Raw genomic sequence first — 13,942 nt, forward strand, 5'->3', positions numbered from 1 at the left:
CTCATTCCTTGCTTCTTTTGTTTCCCGGCCTTGCTCCTTTCGGAGTGTCACCCATCCCAAATTGCATCCTCGTTCCTCCGCTGGCAGGGAAAGCTCTGGTGCGCTTGTGCAGCCCCCGCACGCAGCCTCTTGCCCAACTTTCCCAGTTTTCCCCTAAAACCTGTGGAGGAGGCAGCTCGCAATGCCCAATCCTGCAAGGGGAGCGATGCCCAAGTGGCACCGAGGTGACAGTGAGTGGCATTTGCCTCGGGGGACAAAGGCTGCTCCCCGAAGTCAGAGATGTCCCGTGTCACTGAGTAACCACCCGAAACCTCTCTGTGTCACCGAGTAAACCACCCAAAACCCCCCTGGCTTCATCCAGGACGGGCTCCTGGTTTCGGCTGATGTTGGAAATGCCGGAGCCTCCTGAGCCTGGGGGTTTCCCACTCTGTGTCCCCTCACCGACAGATCCAGGAGTTCTTTTCCACTCCTGTTTCTGTCCCCAGGAGCCCATGGTGGCTTTTAGGTGTGTTGTGACCTGGGGGATGTGTTGTGACCTGGGGGATGTGTCGTGACCTGGGAGATGTGTTGTGACCTGGGAGATGTGTCCCCACACCATGAAATGTTGGACTCATTCTGCAGAGCAGCTGCTCCTCTGAGCAGCTCCCAGGATGGAGCCCCCGGAGCCCCCGGAGCCCCTCGGCCTCATTCTTTGCTCAGCTGGGGCTGTTGGGTTGTTTTGGGAGTTACAAAAACATCTAAAGCACGCCTGGGAAGTGGCACCCTTGGGATGTGGCACCCCTGGCATGTGACACCCCCAGAATGCGACACCCCCAGTCCCAGTCCCTTGGCAGAGACCTGGGGAAGGACCCCCCAGCTCTGCTCCGCCCCTGGCACATCCCGGACCTGGTCCAAAGAGGGGCTGGGACAAGCAGGGCTGGGAATGCTCCTGTGCAACCCCAAGCTGCCCCTACCCAGGACCCCCCCAGACTCCCGGGGTGCTCCCCCCCGCCTGTTGAAGTCTGGGAAGGCATCGGGGTGACCCTGGGATGTGACACGCTCCAGAAGCCCGCACAGCCTGTGCTGCTCAGTGGGGACCCCCCCAGTCCCTAATCCTGACCCCCCCATTCTGCCCAGTCCCCCCGTGCCACCCTCCCGTGCCACCGTTCAGTCTGTGTTTAACCACGGACTGGGTGGGCGTCGCCCCCTCCCCAGAGACCCCAGGACACAGAACACGGATGGATTTGGTGCTCAAAGGAAGAGATTTTATTTCAGTGCCACGAAATAGAAGCAGGTGACAAAGGTTTGGTTACGGGCTGAGCCTCCTGGGGACACGGAGTCCCGTGGCTCAGCCACCCCGGGAGACGCTTCAGTTTCAGTGACGGTGGCCGTGGCCATGCTCGGGCCCGTGCCCATGCCCGTGGTCATGACCATGGTCACGGCCGTGGTCGTGGCCATGGTCATGCCCAGGGCCCTCATGGGACCTGTTGTGGGCATCGATGGCCACGAGGCTCAGTGTGGTCATGAACTCAGTGAACTTGAGGCGGCCGTCGTGGTTGGCATCGGCTTTGGTGAAGAGTTGCTTGATGTAGTTGTCGGTGGTCGTGTTGGGCTGTGGGGGGACAAACAGGGAGCAGAGTCAGTCGGGGTCACTCTGCCTGTCCCCAGCTGTGGCACGAGGATCACCCAGCAGGGATTGAACCCCAAAAAACCCTCCCTCCCTTTGGGAAGCTCCCAGCCACCCCCATCCCCAAGGATCCCACAGCGCTCGGCTCTTCCATCCCTGGAAGTGTCCAAGGCCGGATTGGATGAGCTCTGAGCATCCCAATACAGTGGGAGATGTCCCTGCCCAACATCCCTGGAATGAGAGGATCTTCCATGTCCCTTCCCACCCATCCCATTCCACAGCTCCAGGATCTCACCGGCAGCGTGTTCTGGAGGAAAGGCTGGGCCGTCTCCTTGAGCAGCTTGGAGAACTCGTTCTTGCTGAGGTAGTCGTCGATGGGCTGCCGCATCGCGTACTGGTGGTAGATGTTGATGGCGCATTCCAGGGCCAGCTCCAGGTCGGTTTTCATCCTGCTGGGAAGGGACAAATGGCACAACATTTAATGGAAGCCGAGGAGAGGGACCGGCCGCTCATCCAGCGCCATCTGGAAGGAGCTGCTCACCTTGGAGGAGTTCTGGGCTCTGCAGAGGACGCACGGCAGGAGCGGAGCAGGAGGATCGAGTGATGCCGAGGTGGGGATGGCACCTTTTATACCCTCCCTGAGCTCTGTCTGTGACAGCCTCAATTCCCTCCGGGGCAATAACCCCGGGAATTGTGCAAGGCCGCGCAGCACGCCCAGGTGCGGATTCCTCACCCGGCTCCAGGAACTGTTACCAAGGGAGGGGAAGGCCCAAACCCGTCAGGCAAAACAAGGAAACACCAAAAATGACATTTATGAGGGGGCGGCCTCGGGGGTCAGTGATGGCACAGGGGCTTTTCTGGAATGTTCCCACAGTGGTTGATGGAGATAATGGAAAGGAGCTTCTCTGGGTGAGGGTCTCCACTGGGATGAAGCTGGTTTTACCCAGTGGGGGACGTGGTTTGTCACTGATGTTTTGGTGGATTTGGCCACTGGACGGGTGCCAGGGATGGCCAGCACATCCCACCCCTCCATGAGGACATTCCCCCTGAATCGCCGCTCCAGCGAGTCAATCCTGGGTACAAATCCGGGCACGTCGGTGTGTCAGAACTCTGCCAGCTGGTCCTGGGAGGTGGCACTTCCCGGCAGCTGGAATTGCTGCCCGACGATAACCCAGGGCATTGGCAAACGCTGCCCACTCCCAGCTGTCCCCGCAGTGCTGGGGCCCTCCCAGTGTTCCCAGTGTTCCCAGTGTTCCCAGAAGGAGCTGCAAAACCCTGAGTGTCTGGAGGGGGCTGGTGAGGAGCCTCCACCCCGAGTCCGGCCCGACGATGGTCATTAAGACTTTTGGGAAGTGGGAAGGACAGCGATGGTGAAACATCTCCCGCCAGCCTCGTCATCCCCGAGCACGAGGAACTGGTGCCAGTAGAACAGACAATTGCAAAAGAGGGAGACAAAGGGACAGGTTTTGGGTTGGGGACGGGCACGTCCTCGCCAGGAAGGGGACACGGGTGGGACAGGCCCGGGGATGGGCGAGGGCACGGCTGGGCCATGTGGGGAGAGGGACAAGGACACGTGTGTGCCATGGGACGGGTGAGGGCGTGGCTGGGCCATGTGGGGAGGGAAGGAGAGCCAGGCGCTCACCGTGGGGCCTCCTGCTGCCATTTGCTGCCCAAAATTCCTCGGAACGCGCTTGTGCAAACACTGGGAGAGCTCTGCTTTGGGACCTGGGGGCAGGAGCCACCGGGGGATTGGCACCTGCCCCGTGCGTGGGTGCAGCCGTGGGGCTGGGAGTGCTCCAGGTGCAGCTCCAGGGCTTAGGGCGGGGTGGGGAGGGATGAAGGGTGGATCCCTGTGAGTGGGGAGGGATTCCTGTGAGTGAGGAGGGATTCAGGGTGGACCCCTGTGAGTGGGGAGGGATTCAGGGTGGATCCCTGTCAGTGGGGAGGGATTCCTGTGAGTGGGAAGGGATTCAGGCTGGATCCCTGTCAGTGGGGAGGGATGCAGATTCCAGGATCATTGAGGCTGGAAAAGCCCTCCAAGAGCATGGAGTCCAACCTTTGACCAATCCCCACCTGGTCACCCAGACCAGCATCCCGGAATTCTTCAGACAGCTCCAGGGATGGCGACTCCAAACCTCCCTGGGCAGCCCCTTCCAAGGCCTGACCGCCCTTTCCAGGAGGAAATCCCTCCTGGTGTCCAACCCGAGCCTCCCCTGGCACAGCCTGCAGCTGTTCCCTCTTGTCCTCTCCCTTCGTGGCATCGCCGGTGCCCCTGGGAGCATCCCCGAGCTGAGGATGACGCTGGTGGAGGGCGCACGGCCACATCTGGAAGGGGCGTGTCGCACATCTGGAGCCCGCAGGATGGCGAAGCTTTTCACTGAGGGGGGAAAAGGGCACCGGGGGAGGAACGGAGCCGCGGAGCCGCGGGCGGGATGGGCTCGGCGATCACGGCAGGGCTGGCCCGGAGCACCGGCTGCTCCGCACAACCCCACCCCGGGCAGGAACGCAGCGAAACCCCGCGGGAGCGGGGCTGGGGAAGGGACAAGCGTCCCGCGTGACATCGCGACAGGTCCTGCCCCGCGGGGCGGCAGGTGAGGGACAGACCCCGACCCTGCGTGAGGGTCACAATTCCGGCTCGGAGCTGTTCCCCCACGGCTGCGCCGTTAATCCCCGCGGGAGCTCCGCCTCGCCCTGCGTGGATGTGAACAGTTCCTGGGAACGCAGGGCGGGAGCGGCCGGGCAGGGCTGACTCAGCCCCACGCGGCTGCCAGGGAGCGGCCCCGGGGCGGTTTGCGAGGCCTCGGGGAACGCAGCATCCACCCCGGGGCAGAGCCGGATCCAGCCTGGAATCGCTCCCGGTCCGGCGCCCGCGGAGGGGGAACGGGGGCTTCACCCGTGTGACAACACCCCCGGCCCGGGGAGAGAGACCCCCGGGGCAAAACGCTTCGTTTAAATCAAAATTTATTGAAATGGCATCGGGAGGACAACGGGAGGGTCCCGGGGCGGTGGCAGCGCCCTGCCCTCACTTCCTGCGCGGCATCTTGTCCGGGAGGTCCTGGAAGAAGTCGTTGCACATCATGGCCATGCAGGCCAGGAAGGTCACGTACTCCTGGAAGTCCACCTCGCTGTCGCTGTTGCAGTCCAGGTTGCTCATGAGCTTCTGTAAACTCGCCTCGCTGGTTTCTTTCTGCCCGGGGGAAAAGGGGGGGGGATTAAAATCGGGGTTTGCACGTCCCCGGATGCCGGAGTTGCCCGCGGGATGCGGCACTCACGCTGAAGCTCGGCAGCTCCTTCATCAGCAGCTCCTTAAGCTCGGTCTTGCTGAGCTTGTACTTGTCCCCCTCCTTGCCCGAGTACTTGTGGAAGGTGGCCACCATCACGGCCAGCGCCTGCTCCAGGGGACACGCCATGGGGACAGCGGCAAGCCTGGGGACACAAGGAGGGGACAGAGGAGTTTGGCATCCCCAGACACCTCCGTGCCAGAGGGGAACAGCCCCTCCCAGCCCCCTGCGCATCCCAGGATTCGCCGTTCCCTCCCTAATTCCACCCTCCCGCTCCCGGCCGGGCTGGGCAACCTCCAAAACAGAGGGAAGAATGGGGGGGCCACAGCCCCCTCCTGCCCAGGCCGGGCAAGGAAGGGGCTCAGGAGCTTTTCCGGGTGAAATCCAGATTCCCAGCTCGGCACCTGCAGCAGGAACCGCCTGCTCCGCCCCGGGGAAAAGCCCCTGCCAGGGGACACCGCTGTGGGATGGGGCAGCTGCGCCTGGGCAACATCTGGAGAGCATCTGGAGAGGGAACAGAAGGGGGGAAAAAAGCAACTCACCGAGAGCTCAGACGGGACAGAGGAGGACGGGCAGGGCGGAAGGGGAGCCGGAGTCAGGCCCTGGCATTTATAGCCCCGCCTGGGACACACCCGGCCGGGGAGGCACCGACCATCCCGAGCCTGCCCGGACACGGCCGGAAAAGGAGAAAAGGAGGAGAAAAGGAGGAGAAAAGGAGGAGAAAAGGAGGAGAAAAGGAGGAGAAAAGGAGGAGAAAAGGAGGAGAAAGGAAATCTCGGGAGCTGCCCCGGCCCTCCCACCCACCCAGGGGGCTGGTTTGGGTCAGAAGGAACAAAATGCGCCCCTGGAGCTGGACAGGGACCACCAGGCCCGGGAGAATCCCTCGGGATTCAGGATGCCCCGGTGGGCACCGCATCCCACCGGGCAGGTGGTGCCGCTGCCAGGTGCCACCCGCGGTGTGTCTGGCAGCATCCCGAGGGGTGTCTGGGGCCGAGCAGGGTTTGGCCACGGGGGTGGTGTCGTGCCGGGGTTGTGCCGGGTTTTTTTTTCTGTTTTCCAGTCTCCTGGCAGCGATTTCTGTTTCCTAACGGCGAGGGCGGCGCGTCCCAACGCGCCGTTGTGTAACGGAGCTATTTTGGTGGCTGCGTGGCCCGGGCACGTGTCCTGGAGCTGTGGAGAACACCAGGAACGGTTTCCAACCCCCAGCCCTGGGGCGAGGCCTGACAAAGCCCCCGAGTGTCCCCCAGCCCCCTCAACCCTCGGCTGCTGCAGGGACCAGAGTGACAAACACAGGGGACAAAGCTCCGGTTGTTCTGACGCTCAGGGGGATGTGAAACCTCCCCAAACCCCTCTCGGCATCTCCCCAGGTCGGGGGGCTCTTTACATTTTGGCAGAAGTAACCCCCAAGCCTGAACCTCGTCTCCCCAGTAGCGAGAAGAAAGGTGGTGGGAATTACTGGGAGGGGCAGAAGCGCCGGGGGCTCTTTTTAAAGGGTCTGAGAAGGGGCGGGGAAAAGTTTGGAGATGCTGGAAGGACCTGAGGGGGCTCAGGGAGGAGCTGGGGGCGTGGGGACCGGCTCTGTCGGGGTCCACCAGCTCTGCCCTGCTTTGTGGGGTCTTTACTCCTGGGATTCTTTCTCTGGAAAGCCGGAGAGCAGCTGAGGGACCTTTCCCAAACCAGCCCCGACCTGCCCGGGATGGGGGAGCCCCGTGATTCCCAAATCCCAGCCCCATCCCAGGGTGGTGTGTCCAGGGAATCGCTGCCTGTCTGCGGCCCCGGGGCTCCGTGGGGATCCTGGGGGGGCTCGGGTTGAGTTCTGCAGTGCAGCCCCCCCCCCAGCACGGTCTCAGCCACATCCCGGGGGGCTGAGGGTCTCCGGGTGGACACTGGGGACACGCTCTGGCTTTTATGTCCCCACCCAAACCTGGTGTCACCCAGGGCACCTCGTGCCCACCCATGCCCCACGCTGGGCTCAGCAAATCACCCCTGTTCTGACCTAAAGCACCCTGAACCCTCCCCAAGCCAGGCAGGATGACCGGGGGGGACATCCAGGAGGTGTTTTGTTCAGACTTCTCCCAAAAAACACCTCCCGGGGCTTAGCCACGCCGTGGAAAATCCCACGGAGCTGGAGGAAGGAGTGAATCACCCTGAGCCTGCTGCCTGCGGCCACAGAACCCCTGGAACACAGCCAGGATTGGGGGAAAGCCTGAACAGAACCCAGGAACTCAGCCAGGATTGGGGGAAAGCCTGAACAGAACCCCCAGAACTCAGCCAGGATTGGGGAAAAGCCTGAACAGAACCCAGGAACTCAGCCAGGATTGGGGAAAAGCCTGAATAGAACCCAGGAACTCAGCCAGGATTGGGGAAAAGCCTGAACAGAACCCCCAGAACTCAGCCAGGATTGGGGAAAAGCCTGAACAGAACCCAGGAACTCAGCCAGGATTGGGGAAAAGCCTGAACAGAACCCCTGGGACACAGCCAGGACTGGGGGAAAGCCTGAACAGAACCCAGGAACTCAGCCAGGATTGGGGGAAAGCCTGAACAGAACCCAGGAACTCAGCCAGGATTGGGGAAAAGCCTGAACAGAACCCCCAGAACTCAGCCAGGATTGGGGGAAAGCCTGAACAGAACCCCCAGAACTCAGCCAGGATTGGGGGAAAGCCTGAACAGAACCGAGGAACTCAGCCAGGATTGGGGGAAAGCCTGAACAGAACCCCCAGAACTCAGCCAGGATTGGGGGAAAAGCCTGAACAGAACCCCCAGAACTCAGCCAGGATTGGGGAAAAGCTTTTATTGCAGCCCCTCAGGGCCAGGATGGGCAGCAGCCGGGGGTCACTTCCTGCGGTGCTGCTTGCTGGGGTCGTCCTTGAAGAACTCGTTGAAGCCCATGGTGACACAGGCCAGGAAACAAACATACTCCTTAAAATCCACCTCGCTGTCCTTGTTGTGGTCCAGGTCGTTCATGAGCCGCTTGAACTCAGCCTCGTCCATTTGTTTCTGTCGGGGGAGAGGGTTTGGGGTGAGGGGCTGCCCCATCCCACCCCATTTCCCTCCCCTGCCTCAAGGAAGGTTTTCCCTTCGCCTCTGGGAGCTGCAGGTGGGGAGTGCCCAAAAGTACCAAAAGCGCCTCCCGGATGAGGAAAAATTTGGCAAAAATAATTTCGCCTCTCAGCTGAAGCCACAAGCCAAGAAAGGGAAGTGGGGGTTAAAAAAAAAAGGTGAAAAAAAAAAGGAAATCGGAGCGTGATTTCCTTTGCCAAACAAAATATTTCTGTGGGTATAAAAAAAAAGCCAAATTTCCTTTCGGGCTGCGCCTGCTCCAGCTCAGCCCCTCGAGGCCTCGTGCCTCCTCTTCCCCAGGGCTTTCCCGGGAGCACGAGGTCCCTGTGGGATGAATCCATCAACTTCCATTGGGGGAATTTCAGAGACCCCTCCTGGCCCGGGAGAAAGTCCCGGGGCTGTTTTGCTGCTGCCCCTCCAACCCCCTCCCCGAGGGGTACCCAGGGGTGCCCCACGGGCACTCACGCTCCCGAAGATGGGCAGCTCCTTGTTCAGCAGCTCCTTGAGCTCCGCCTTGCTGAGCTTGTACTTGTCGCCCTCCTTGCCCGAGTACTTGTGGAAGGTGGTGACCATCACGGCCATCGCCTGCTCCAGGGGACACGCCATCGCCAGCCTGGGGACAGAGCATGGGGTGGCATCGGGATCTGTGCATCTCCCGGCGAGGTTTTTGGGGTGCAGCAGCTGCTGGAGGAGCTGCGGGAGGAAGGGGAGCGGGGACTCACCGGGTCAGCGCAGATCAGCACCCCGAAAGGACTCGGGATGCGGCGGCCGGGGCACGGCGGGCATTTATAGCCCGGCGGGGGTGGCACTGCCCCCCGGCAGCCCCTCGCCCCCGGCCTTTCCCAGCAGCTCCTCACAGGCAGTTTCGCCCGCGCCTCATTTTTGCCTAACGAGCTGTGTGATCCCATTAGAGGGAGGTGGGGGATGCCGAGCACTTCTCGGGGTGCTGGGATGGTCCCCTGGATCACCAGGCCCCCCTAAACCATCTGGAGGGCCCCAATACCGTCAGGACAGGTGGTCCTGAGCTCTCCCATCCCGGTGACCCCAATGCCAGGTGAATATTTGGGGCTGGGGCGGTGACACCAGGTTTATTTGAGCTGCGGGGCTCGATGTCCGTGAGCTTTAGAGCAGCCCAGCAGCGCCGTGTCCTCCTGCCAGTCCAGCACGTTGTCCTTGTCCTCCAGGTCCCGCAGCAGCACCCGGGAGCTGAGCTGAGCCCGTTCTGTGGCACAGAGTGACAGCGGGGTCAGGGGTGGCACTCGCTGGCCATGCCACGGGTGGGCATCAGCCAGGACAGGGGGGTTGGGGCGGTGTCCCCCCATCACGGGGAAGGGAAGGCCCCAGATTCTCTGGGATCCTGCAGCTGGACACACGGGGGGGACTTGTTTGAGGGACAAGGGAGACCTTCCCTGCCCCCCACATCTCCCCCAGGGTGGGGAAGGGAGACGAGCAGGGGGAACGCCAGGAATTGTTCCCCTTTGGTGCACCTAAAAATGGAACCTTGGGGGTTGGCTGTCCCCGCCCTGAGGGTCCCTCCTGGAGAGACCCCGAGGATCGAGCCCGGATCTCCGGGATCCCGCGGAAGCCGCCGGCAGCAGCGCCCGGCCCAGCCCCGCTCGCCCCGCACCCCGCGGGCTGAGCCGCGCCCGGGCCGCGCCCCGCGGGGATTCCTCGGTCGTGACTCAGCCCAGCCCCGCCCGCTCCCACGGGGACACCCCGGTTCCCCCGGGACCGCGGGGCTGGTCTGGGGGGGCTGCGTGAGCAGGGGGACGGGCAGGACCCCGCTGTGCTCCCGCATGGGGTCAGAGCCGGGGGGGCTACAGGGGGGCGGGGGTCCCGGTTCCACGGTGCCGCCACCCCCGTGCCTCGGAGCGGGGGTCGTTGGAGGTCCCAGCCGTGCTCGCAGCTCCACGGCCAAGTCCCTTCCCGGTGGAAATTCCCCAGGAAGAGCCAGAGCTGGCGGCCCGGGCGTCCTGCCAGCACCGTGGGCGCCGCAGAGCGCCGGGAGCCCGGCCCTGCCCAGCGCGGGGGTCCCCGGGGGTACCGCGGAGCTTTGTCCCCATCCCGGGCGGGGGCTCTGCGATGTGCCGGGATGCAGGACAGGAATTGGGGACCCCCGAGACGCCGCGGGGTCGGGGCAGCCGTGGATGTGGGGCTGCTGTCCCCCCCCCCCCCCCGCCCGGGACCCCCATGGGGACACGGAGGGGCCCCTCGTGCCCCAGGATGGGTGTGGGGGGCGCGGGGAGGCCGCGGTGTCTGCTGACACCCCGTGGTGGCTCCGGGGTGGCCGGGACTGGCCTTGTCACCAGCCCGGGCAAGGCGTGACCGTGCGGTGAGGGCGGGGACAGGGCGGACCCCCTCCCACAGCCTCCCCCCGCCCCTCGGCGCACCGGGACGGCAAAGCCGGAGCGTCACCCGCTGCTCCTCCAAATTTTATTGCTGCAATAAATAACCACGGTGGTGTCACCCGGCCGGGACCGCGCCGTTCCTCGAGCCCCGGCTCCGGGCAGGGCAGAGCCTTCACCAGCTTGGGCAGGGGGAAAAGCGCCCTTGGCCCAAGGAGATCCCCCGCACTTGGAGGGGGAGCCCCGTGGGGAGAGGGGGTGCTGCTCGTGATGGGATTTCTGCCAGCGGAGGGCTGAGGACAGACAGAATTCCCGTCGCGGAGGAGGGGGAACCTCTCCCTTAGCTCCGTGTGGAAGAGGAGGAGGGCAAGGCAAGGAGGAGCCCCCGAGGCTGCGGCGGCCTCGCACCCCAAATCCCACCCACAGGACCGGCCCGCCCCAAGCCCATCCTGCTCGGCAAAGCCGTGCGAACCGGGGGGATCCCGGAGGCTCGGGGAGGGCACAAAGCGGGGGCCGTGGAGGAGCCGGGCGGGTCCGGGAGGGTCCAGCAGCGGCTACTTGGTGAGTTTGACACTCTGCTCCTGCTGGCGGATGATCTGCGCGATCGGGCTGGCGATGCCGCCTATCAAGGTCCAGTACTCCTCGAAGCTGATGCGCCCGTCCTTGTTCTCATCCAGGTCGCAGATGAGCTTGTCGGCCGCGCGGCGATTCCCGGTGTCCTGCGGAGACAGCGGAGCCGCTCAGGATCAGCCGGGGTCGGGGCGGGGACGCCCCTGGATAGGTGAGGAGCGGGACCCCGGCCCCGCGGCCCCCGCGCTCACCGTCAGCATGTGGTTGAGCTCGCGGCTCAGCATCTTCCGAAAATCCTTCTTGCTGATGCGCCGCGGGTTCTTGCAGCAGCAGCAGCGGCTCGAGTACTTGTCGAAGTTGTTCACCAGCACCTGCACGGCCCATTCCAGCTCCGTGCACTCGCCCATGGCTGCCTGCGGGGACGGGAGTCAGGGGGGACCCTCCCCGGAGCCACCGCTCGGGGTGGGCGCGGGGGTCTCCACCACAAACCCCCGGCAGGCAGGAGCCGGCGGCGTGGAACGGCAAACACCCCACGGGCGCGGTGGGGCCTTCTCATCTCCCCACATCGCCTCTCCTACAGAATCACCCCCAAAATCCTCGCTGCCACCTGCGCCAACCCCGGGACTCCTCGGTGCCACCTGCGCCCGCCCCGCCCGTCCCCCGGGGCCGCCGCCCCCGCGCGTGGGCCGGGGCGATAATTACGGCACCGGGGCCGCGGGGCTGAGCAGCGCCAGGGCCGCGGCCGCCCGTTCCCAGGGCTCATTAGGGAGGAATGGGGCTGGGAGCCGCGCGGCGGCACAAGGGCAGGAATTACCAGCCAGCCCTCCTGTTGCTTCACGGCTCCGGGAACTCCCTGGCGGGGCAGGTCCCGGCCTGCCGAGCCCCCCCCCGAGCCCGGCCGAGCCCGTCCCCACAGCCCAGGGTCCCCTCCGTGCCTGCTCCGTGCCCCTCCTGTCCCCGCAGCTGCCCCCAGCCAGGAAGCTCTTTCCTATGGATGGGCCCAACAGGATGGTGCCCGTCACATCCCAGCGACGAGGGGACGGAAACTGCGTCACCTTGGCCGGACTTTGCTCTTTCCTGCCCCGTCGGTGGCCGGGAGTGGGGGGAGCTGGGGTCAGTTGATCCCTTTTGTTCCAGACTGGTTTAGCCCAGCCCAGAGGACAACACCGAGCACCACAGCGGTGGCCACATGGATCTTGGAGGAAGCCAACGGGGTGGGATGCATGGAGCACAGAGGGGTGGCCCAGCACTGTCCCCGCTCTGGGGACATCACCAGAGGGTGTCCCCAACCCGGCTGCTCCCGGGGAGCAGGCAGGACCTGCCCCACGCCAGGACTTGGCTCCCGTCCCCCGTCCTCATCCTGATCCTCCCCAGTCCAGCCCCAGGCCGAGGACGTCGCACACTGAGGTGGTGACACCAAGCTCAGCCCCGGGCTCTCGTCCTTGTCCCCACGTGCCTCAGCTCTGCCCTCACCTTGTGTCCTCCCAAGCCATCCCTGTCCCCGTGGTGCCATGGCCCAGGGTCACTCCGTCATCCCCAGCTGGGGACTGTCCCCAGCCCACAGGATTCTGGCACCAGGGTGGCTTTGGAGCTGTCCCAGCGCTGGCAGGGCCGTGGGAGCTGCTCTCCGGTGATTCCAGCTCCAGCCCGTTCCCATCCCAGCCCATGAACCGAAGGATTTTGGCAGCACCAGGGCAGAAGCACCCACTGCACCCGCCCGGGTCCCCGCATCGGTGTCACCAGTCCCCTGCCACCCGTGCCCAGCCCTTCCTCGGGGCACCGCGGCTGCTGCTCCGCCGCTGACTCACGGCACAGCCCCGGGGCCAGCCGGGGGCACGGGGACACTCGCCGGGGTGGCACACGGGGACACTGGTGCCACGCTGGGACATGGGGACACTGGCACTGGGGTGAGACACAGACCCGGCTGGGTGGGACGGGCAGGATGGGGCTCTCCGCTGGCTCCATTCCCACCACCACGGTCCCACCACTTCTCTCGAGTCTCCCTCTCCTTCCTCGCCCGGTCACCGGTGCCCAGAGGGGGGTCACAGAGCCAGACACGGCCCCAGCACTCCCTGCCCACCGCCCCGGCATCTCCGCTGGCAAATCCCCCTTTTCCGGGAGCCAGACCCCACTGGCAGCCCCGAGCCGAGCTCTCCAGAGGCAGGGAAGGTCCATGGATGCCGCTGATCCCGTTCTGGACATCCCGCCCCATCCCGGACCCCCCCCGGTGACCCTGGCAGGTCCCTCCACCCCGGCCCCGCTCACGGAGCTGCCGAAGGATTCCAGGAATTTCCACCTCCCAACCTGCAGTGGCGCATCCCAGGGCTCTTCCCGGTTAAACATTCAGCCCGAGGGTCCCGAGGCCGGGTTCCCCATCCCGGGGGAACGGGAATTCCCTGGGAGCCTCACCTGCATCCTTCCGAGGGTCCCGCTGTGTCCGTCTGTCGCCGCTGTGGGCAGTGGAAGCCGATGTCGCCGCTCTCTCCTTACCTCGCACCCATCCCGTCGGCCCAGCCGGGTTTTTAAGGAGGCTCCCACCCCTCCCTGACGTTCCCAGGGCGTTCCCAGACTGGGGCTTACCTGGGAAATGGCTCCCCGGGATTGCAACACCGGGACGGGTCGGAGCGAGCAGGGACCCGCTGCCGGCCCCGGCTCCTTCCCGGGGGCTGCTGGGGCTCTTCGTGCTTTGGGGTGACGGGACGTGTTTGGGGAACACCCCAAAAGGCCCCACGGGGTGCACGGGGCCGAGGGCGCCCAGCAGTGGGGAGCAGGCACAGAATTCCCACCTGATCCCAGGGTTTGCAAATCCACCCATCCACGCACCAGCAGGAGCCCAGCTCCTCCATCCCACGGCACATCCCAGCTCCAACCCACCCCAGCACCGGGATCTGCCCGGCAAGGCAGGGAACATCCTTTATTTGAGCCAAAACCTCTTGTTCTGGTGGGTGGAAGGGGCTGACACAGGTTTGGGGCCCTGGAAGCTCCGAGCAGGGCCGTGTCCAGCACTTGGGATGGGTAAGGCTCTTCCCAGCTGGGAGCTGGGCTTGTAAAGTCCCATCCATAATTAATTATCCCAGCAA

General features: G+C 64.6%; 4 protein-coding genes across 6 annotated transcripts; all 4 read right to left on the reverse strand.

The window, feature by feature from the left end:
* Window positions 1-1,354: 1,354 nt before the first annotated feature.
* On the reverse strand, window positions 1,355-2,054 carry LOC138098452 (protein S100-A9-like). Its single transcript, XM_068995019.1, has 2 exons — window positions 1,902-2,054; window positions 1,355-1,591 (listed from the first exon to the last, which is right to left on the reverse strand). Exons 1-2 carry the CDS (start codon window positions 2,052-2,054, stop codon window positions 1,355-1,357), a joined length of 390 nt encoding a protein of 129 aa, XP_068851120.1.
* Window positions 2,055-4,550: 2,496 nt separating this feature from the next.
* Window positions 4,551-5,537, reverse strand: LOC138098566 (protein S100-A4-like). The gene is made up of 3 exons (XM_068995167.1): window positions 5,430-5,537; window positions 4,879-5,032; window positions 4,551-4,793 (listed from the first exon to the last, which is right to left on the reverse strand). The coding sequence occupies exons 2-3, from the start codon at window positions 5,014-5,016 to the stop codon at window positions 4,629-4,631; spliced, it is 303 nt and encodes a 100-aa protein (XP_068851268.1). The 5' UTR covers window positions 5,017-5,032; window positions 5,430-5,537; the 3' UTR covers window positions 4,551-4,628.
* Window positions 5,538-7,719: 2,182 nt separating this feature from the next.
* Window positions 7,720-8,719, reverse strand: LOC138098565 (protein S100-A4-like). Its single transcript, XM_068995166.1, has 3 exons — window positions 8,670-8,719; window positions 8,413-8,560; window positions 7,720-7,884 (listed from the first exon to the last, which is right to left on the reverse strand). Exons 2-3 carry the CDS (start codon window positions 8,551-8,553, stop codon window positions 7,720-7,722), a joined length of 306 nt encoding a protein of 101 aa, XP_068851267.1. The 5' UTR covers window positions 8,554-8,560; window positions 8,670-8,719.
* A 1,639-nt stretch (window positions 8,720-10,358) lies between these two features.
* On the reverse strand, window positions 10,359-13,349 carry S100A16 (S100 calcium binding protein A16). Of its 3 annotated transcripts, none has more exons than XM_068995223.1 (3): window positions 13,272-13,349; window positions 11,114-11,275; window positions 10,359-11,011 (listed from the first exon to the last, which is right to left on the reverse strand). In XM_068995223.1, exons 1-3 carry the CDS (start codon window positions 13,275-13,277, stop codon window positions 10,847-10,849), a joined length of 333 nt encoding a protein of 110 aa, XP_068851324.1. In that variant the 5' UTR covers window positions 13,278-13,349; the 3' UTR covers window positions 10,359-10,846. The 3 variants fall into 3 exon arrangements, with proteins under 3 accessions (XP_068851324.1, XP_068851326.1, XP_068851325.1); XM_068995225.1 differs by lacking the exon at window positions 13,272-13,349 and adding an exon at window positions 11,798-11,920 and having other exon boundaries at window positions 11,114-11,271; XM_068995224.1 differs by lacking the exon at window positions 13,272-13,349 and adding an exon at window positions 11,798-11,919.
* Window positions 13,350-13,942: the final 593 nt, after the last annotated feature.

Source organism: Aphelocoma coerulescens, chromosome 25 (assembly GCF_041296385.1).
Source record: "Aphelocoma coerulescens isolate FSJ_1873_10779 chromosome 25, UR_Acoe_1.0, whole genome shotgun sequence".
Taxonomy (NCBI): Eukaryota; Metazoa; Chordata; class Aves; order Passeriformes; family Corvidae; genus Aphelocoma; species Aphelocoma coerulescens.

What these genes read in the sequence shown, in the direction of transcription:
- LOC138098565 (XM_068995166.1), bottom strand. Translation starts at nt 8,553, where the DNA reads ATGGCGTGTCCCCTGGAGCAGGCGATGGCCGTGATGGTCACCACCTTC. An exon ending in AGCTGCCCATCTTCGGGAGC is followed by an intron (nt 7,885 to 8,412) that starts GTGAGTGCCCGT and finishes CTCCCCCGACAG; the next exon opens with AAACAAATGGACGAGGCTGA.
- LOC138098452 (XM_068995019.1), bottom strand. Translation starts at nt 2,054, where the DNA reads ATGAAAACCGACCTGGAGCTGGCCCTGGAATGCGCCATCAACATCTAC. An exon ending in TCCTCCAGAACACGCTGCCG is followed by an intron (nt 1,592 to 1,901) that starts GTGAGATCCTGG and finishes GTCCCCCCACAG; the next exon opens with CCCAACACGACCACCGACAA.
- LOC138098566 (XM_068995167.1), bottom strand. Translation starts at nt 5,016, where the DNA reads ATGGCGTGTCCCCTGGAGCAGGCGCTGGCCGTGATGGTGGCCACCTTC. An exon ending in AGGAGCTGCCGAGCTTCAGC is followed by an intron (nt 4,794 to 4,878) that starts GTGAGTGCCGCA and finishes TCCCCCGGGCAG; the next exon opens with AAAGAAACCAGCGAGGCGAG.
- S100A16 (XM_068995223.1), bottom strand. An exon ending in AGCTCAACCACATGCTGACG is followed by an intron (nt 11,012 to 11,113) that starts GTGAGCGCGGGG and finishes CTGTCTCCGCAG; the next exon opens with GACACCGGGAATCGCCGCGC.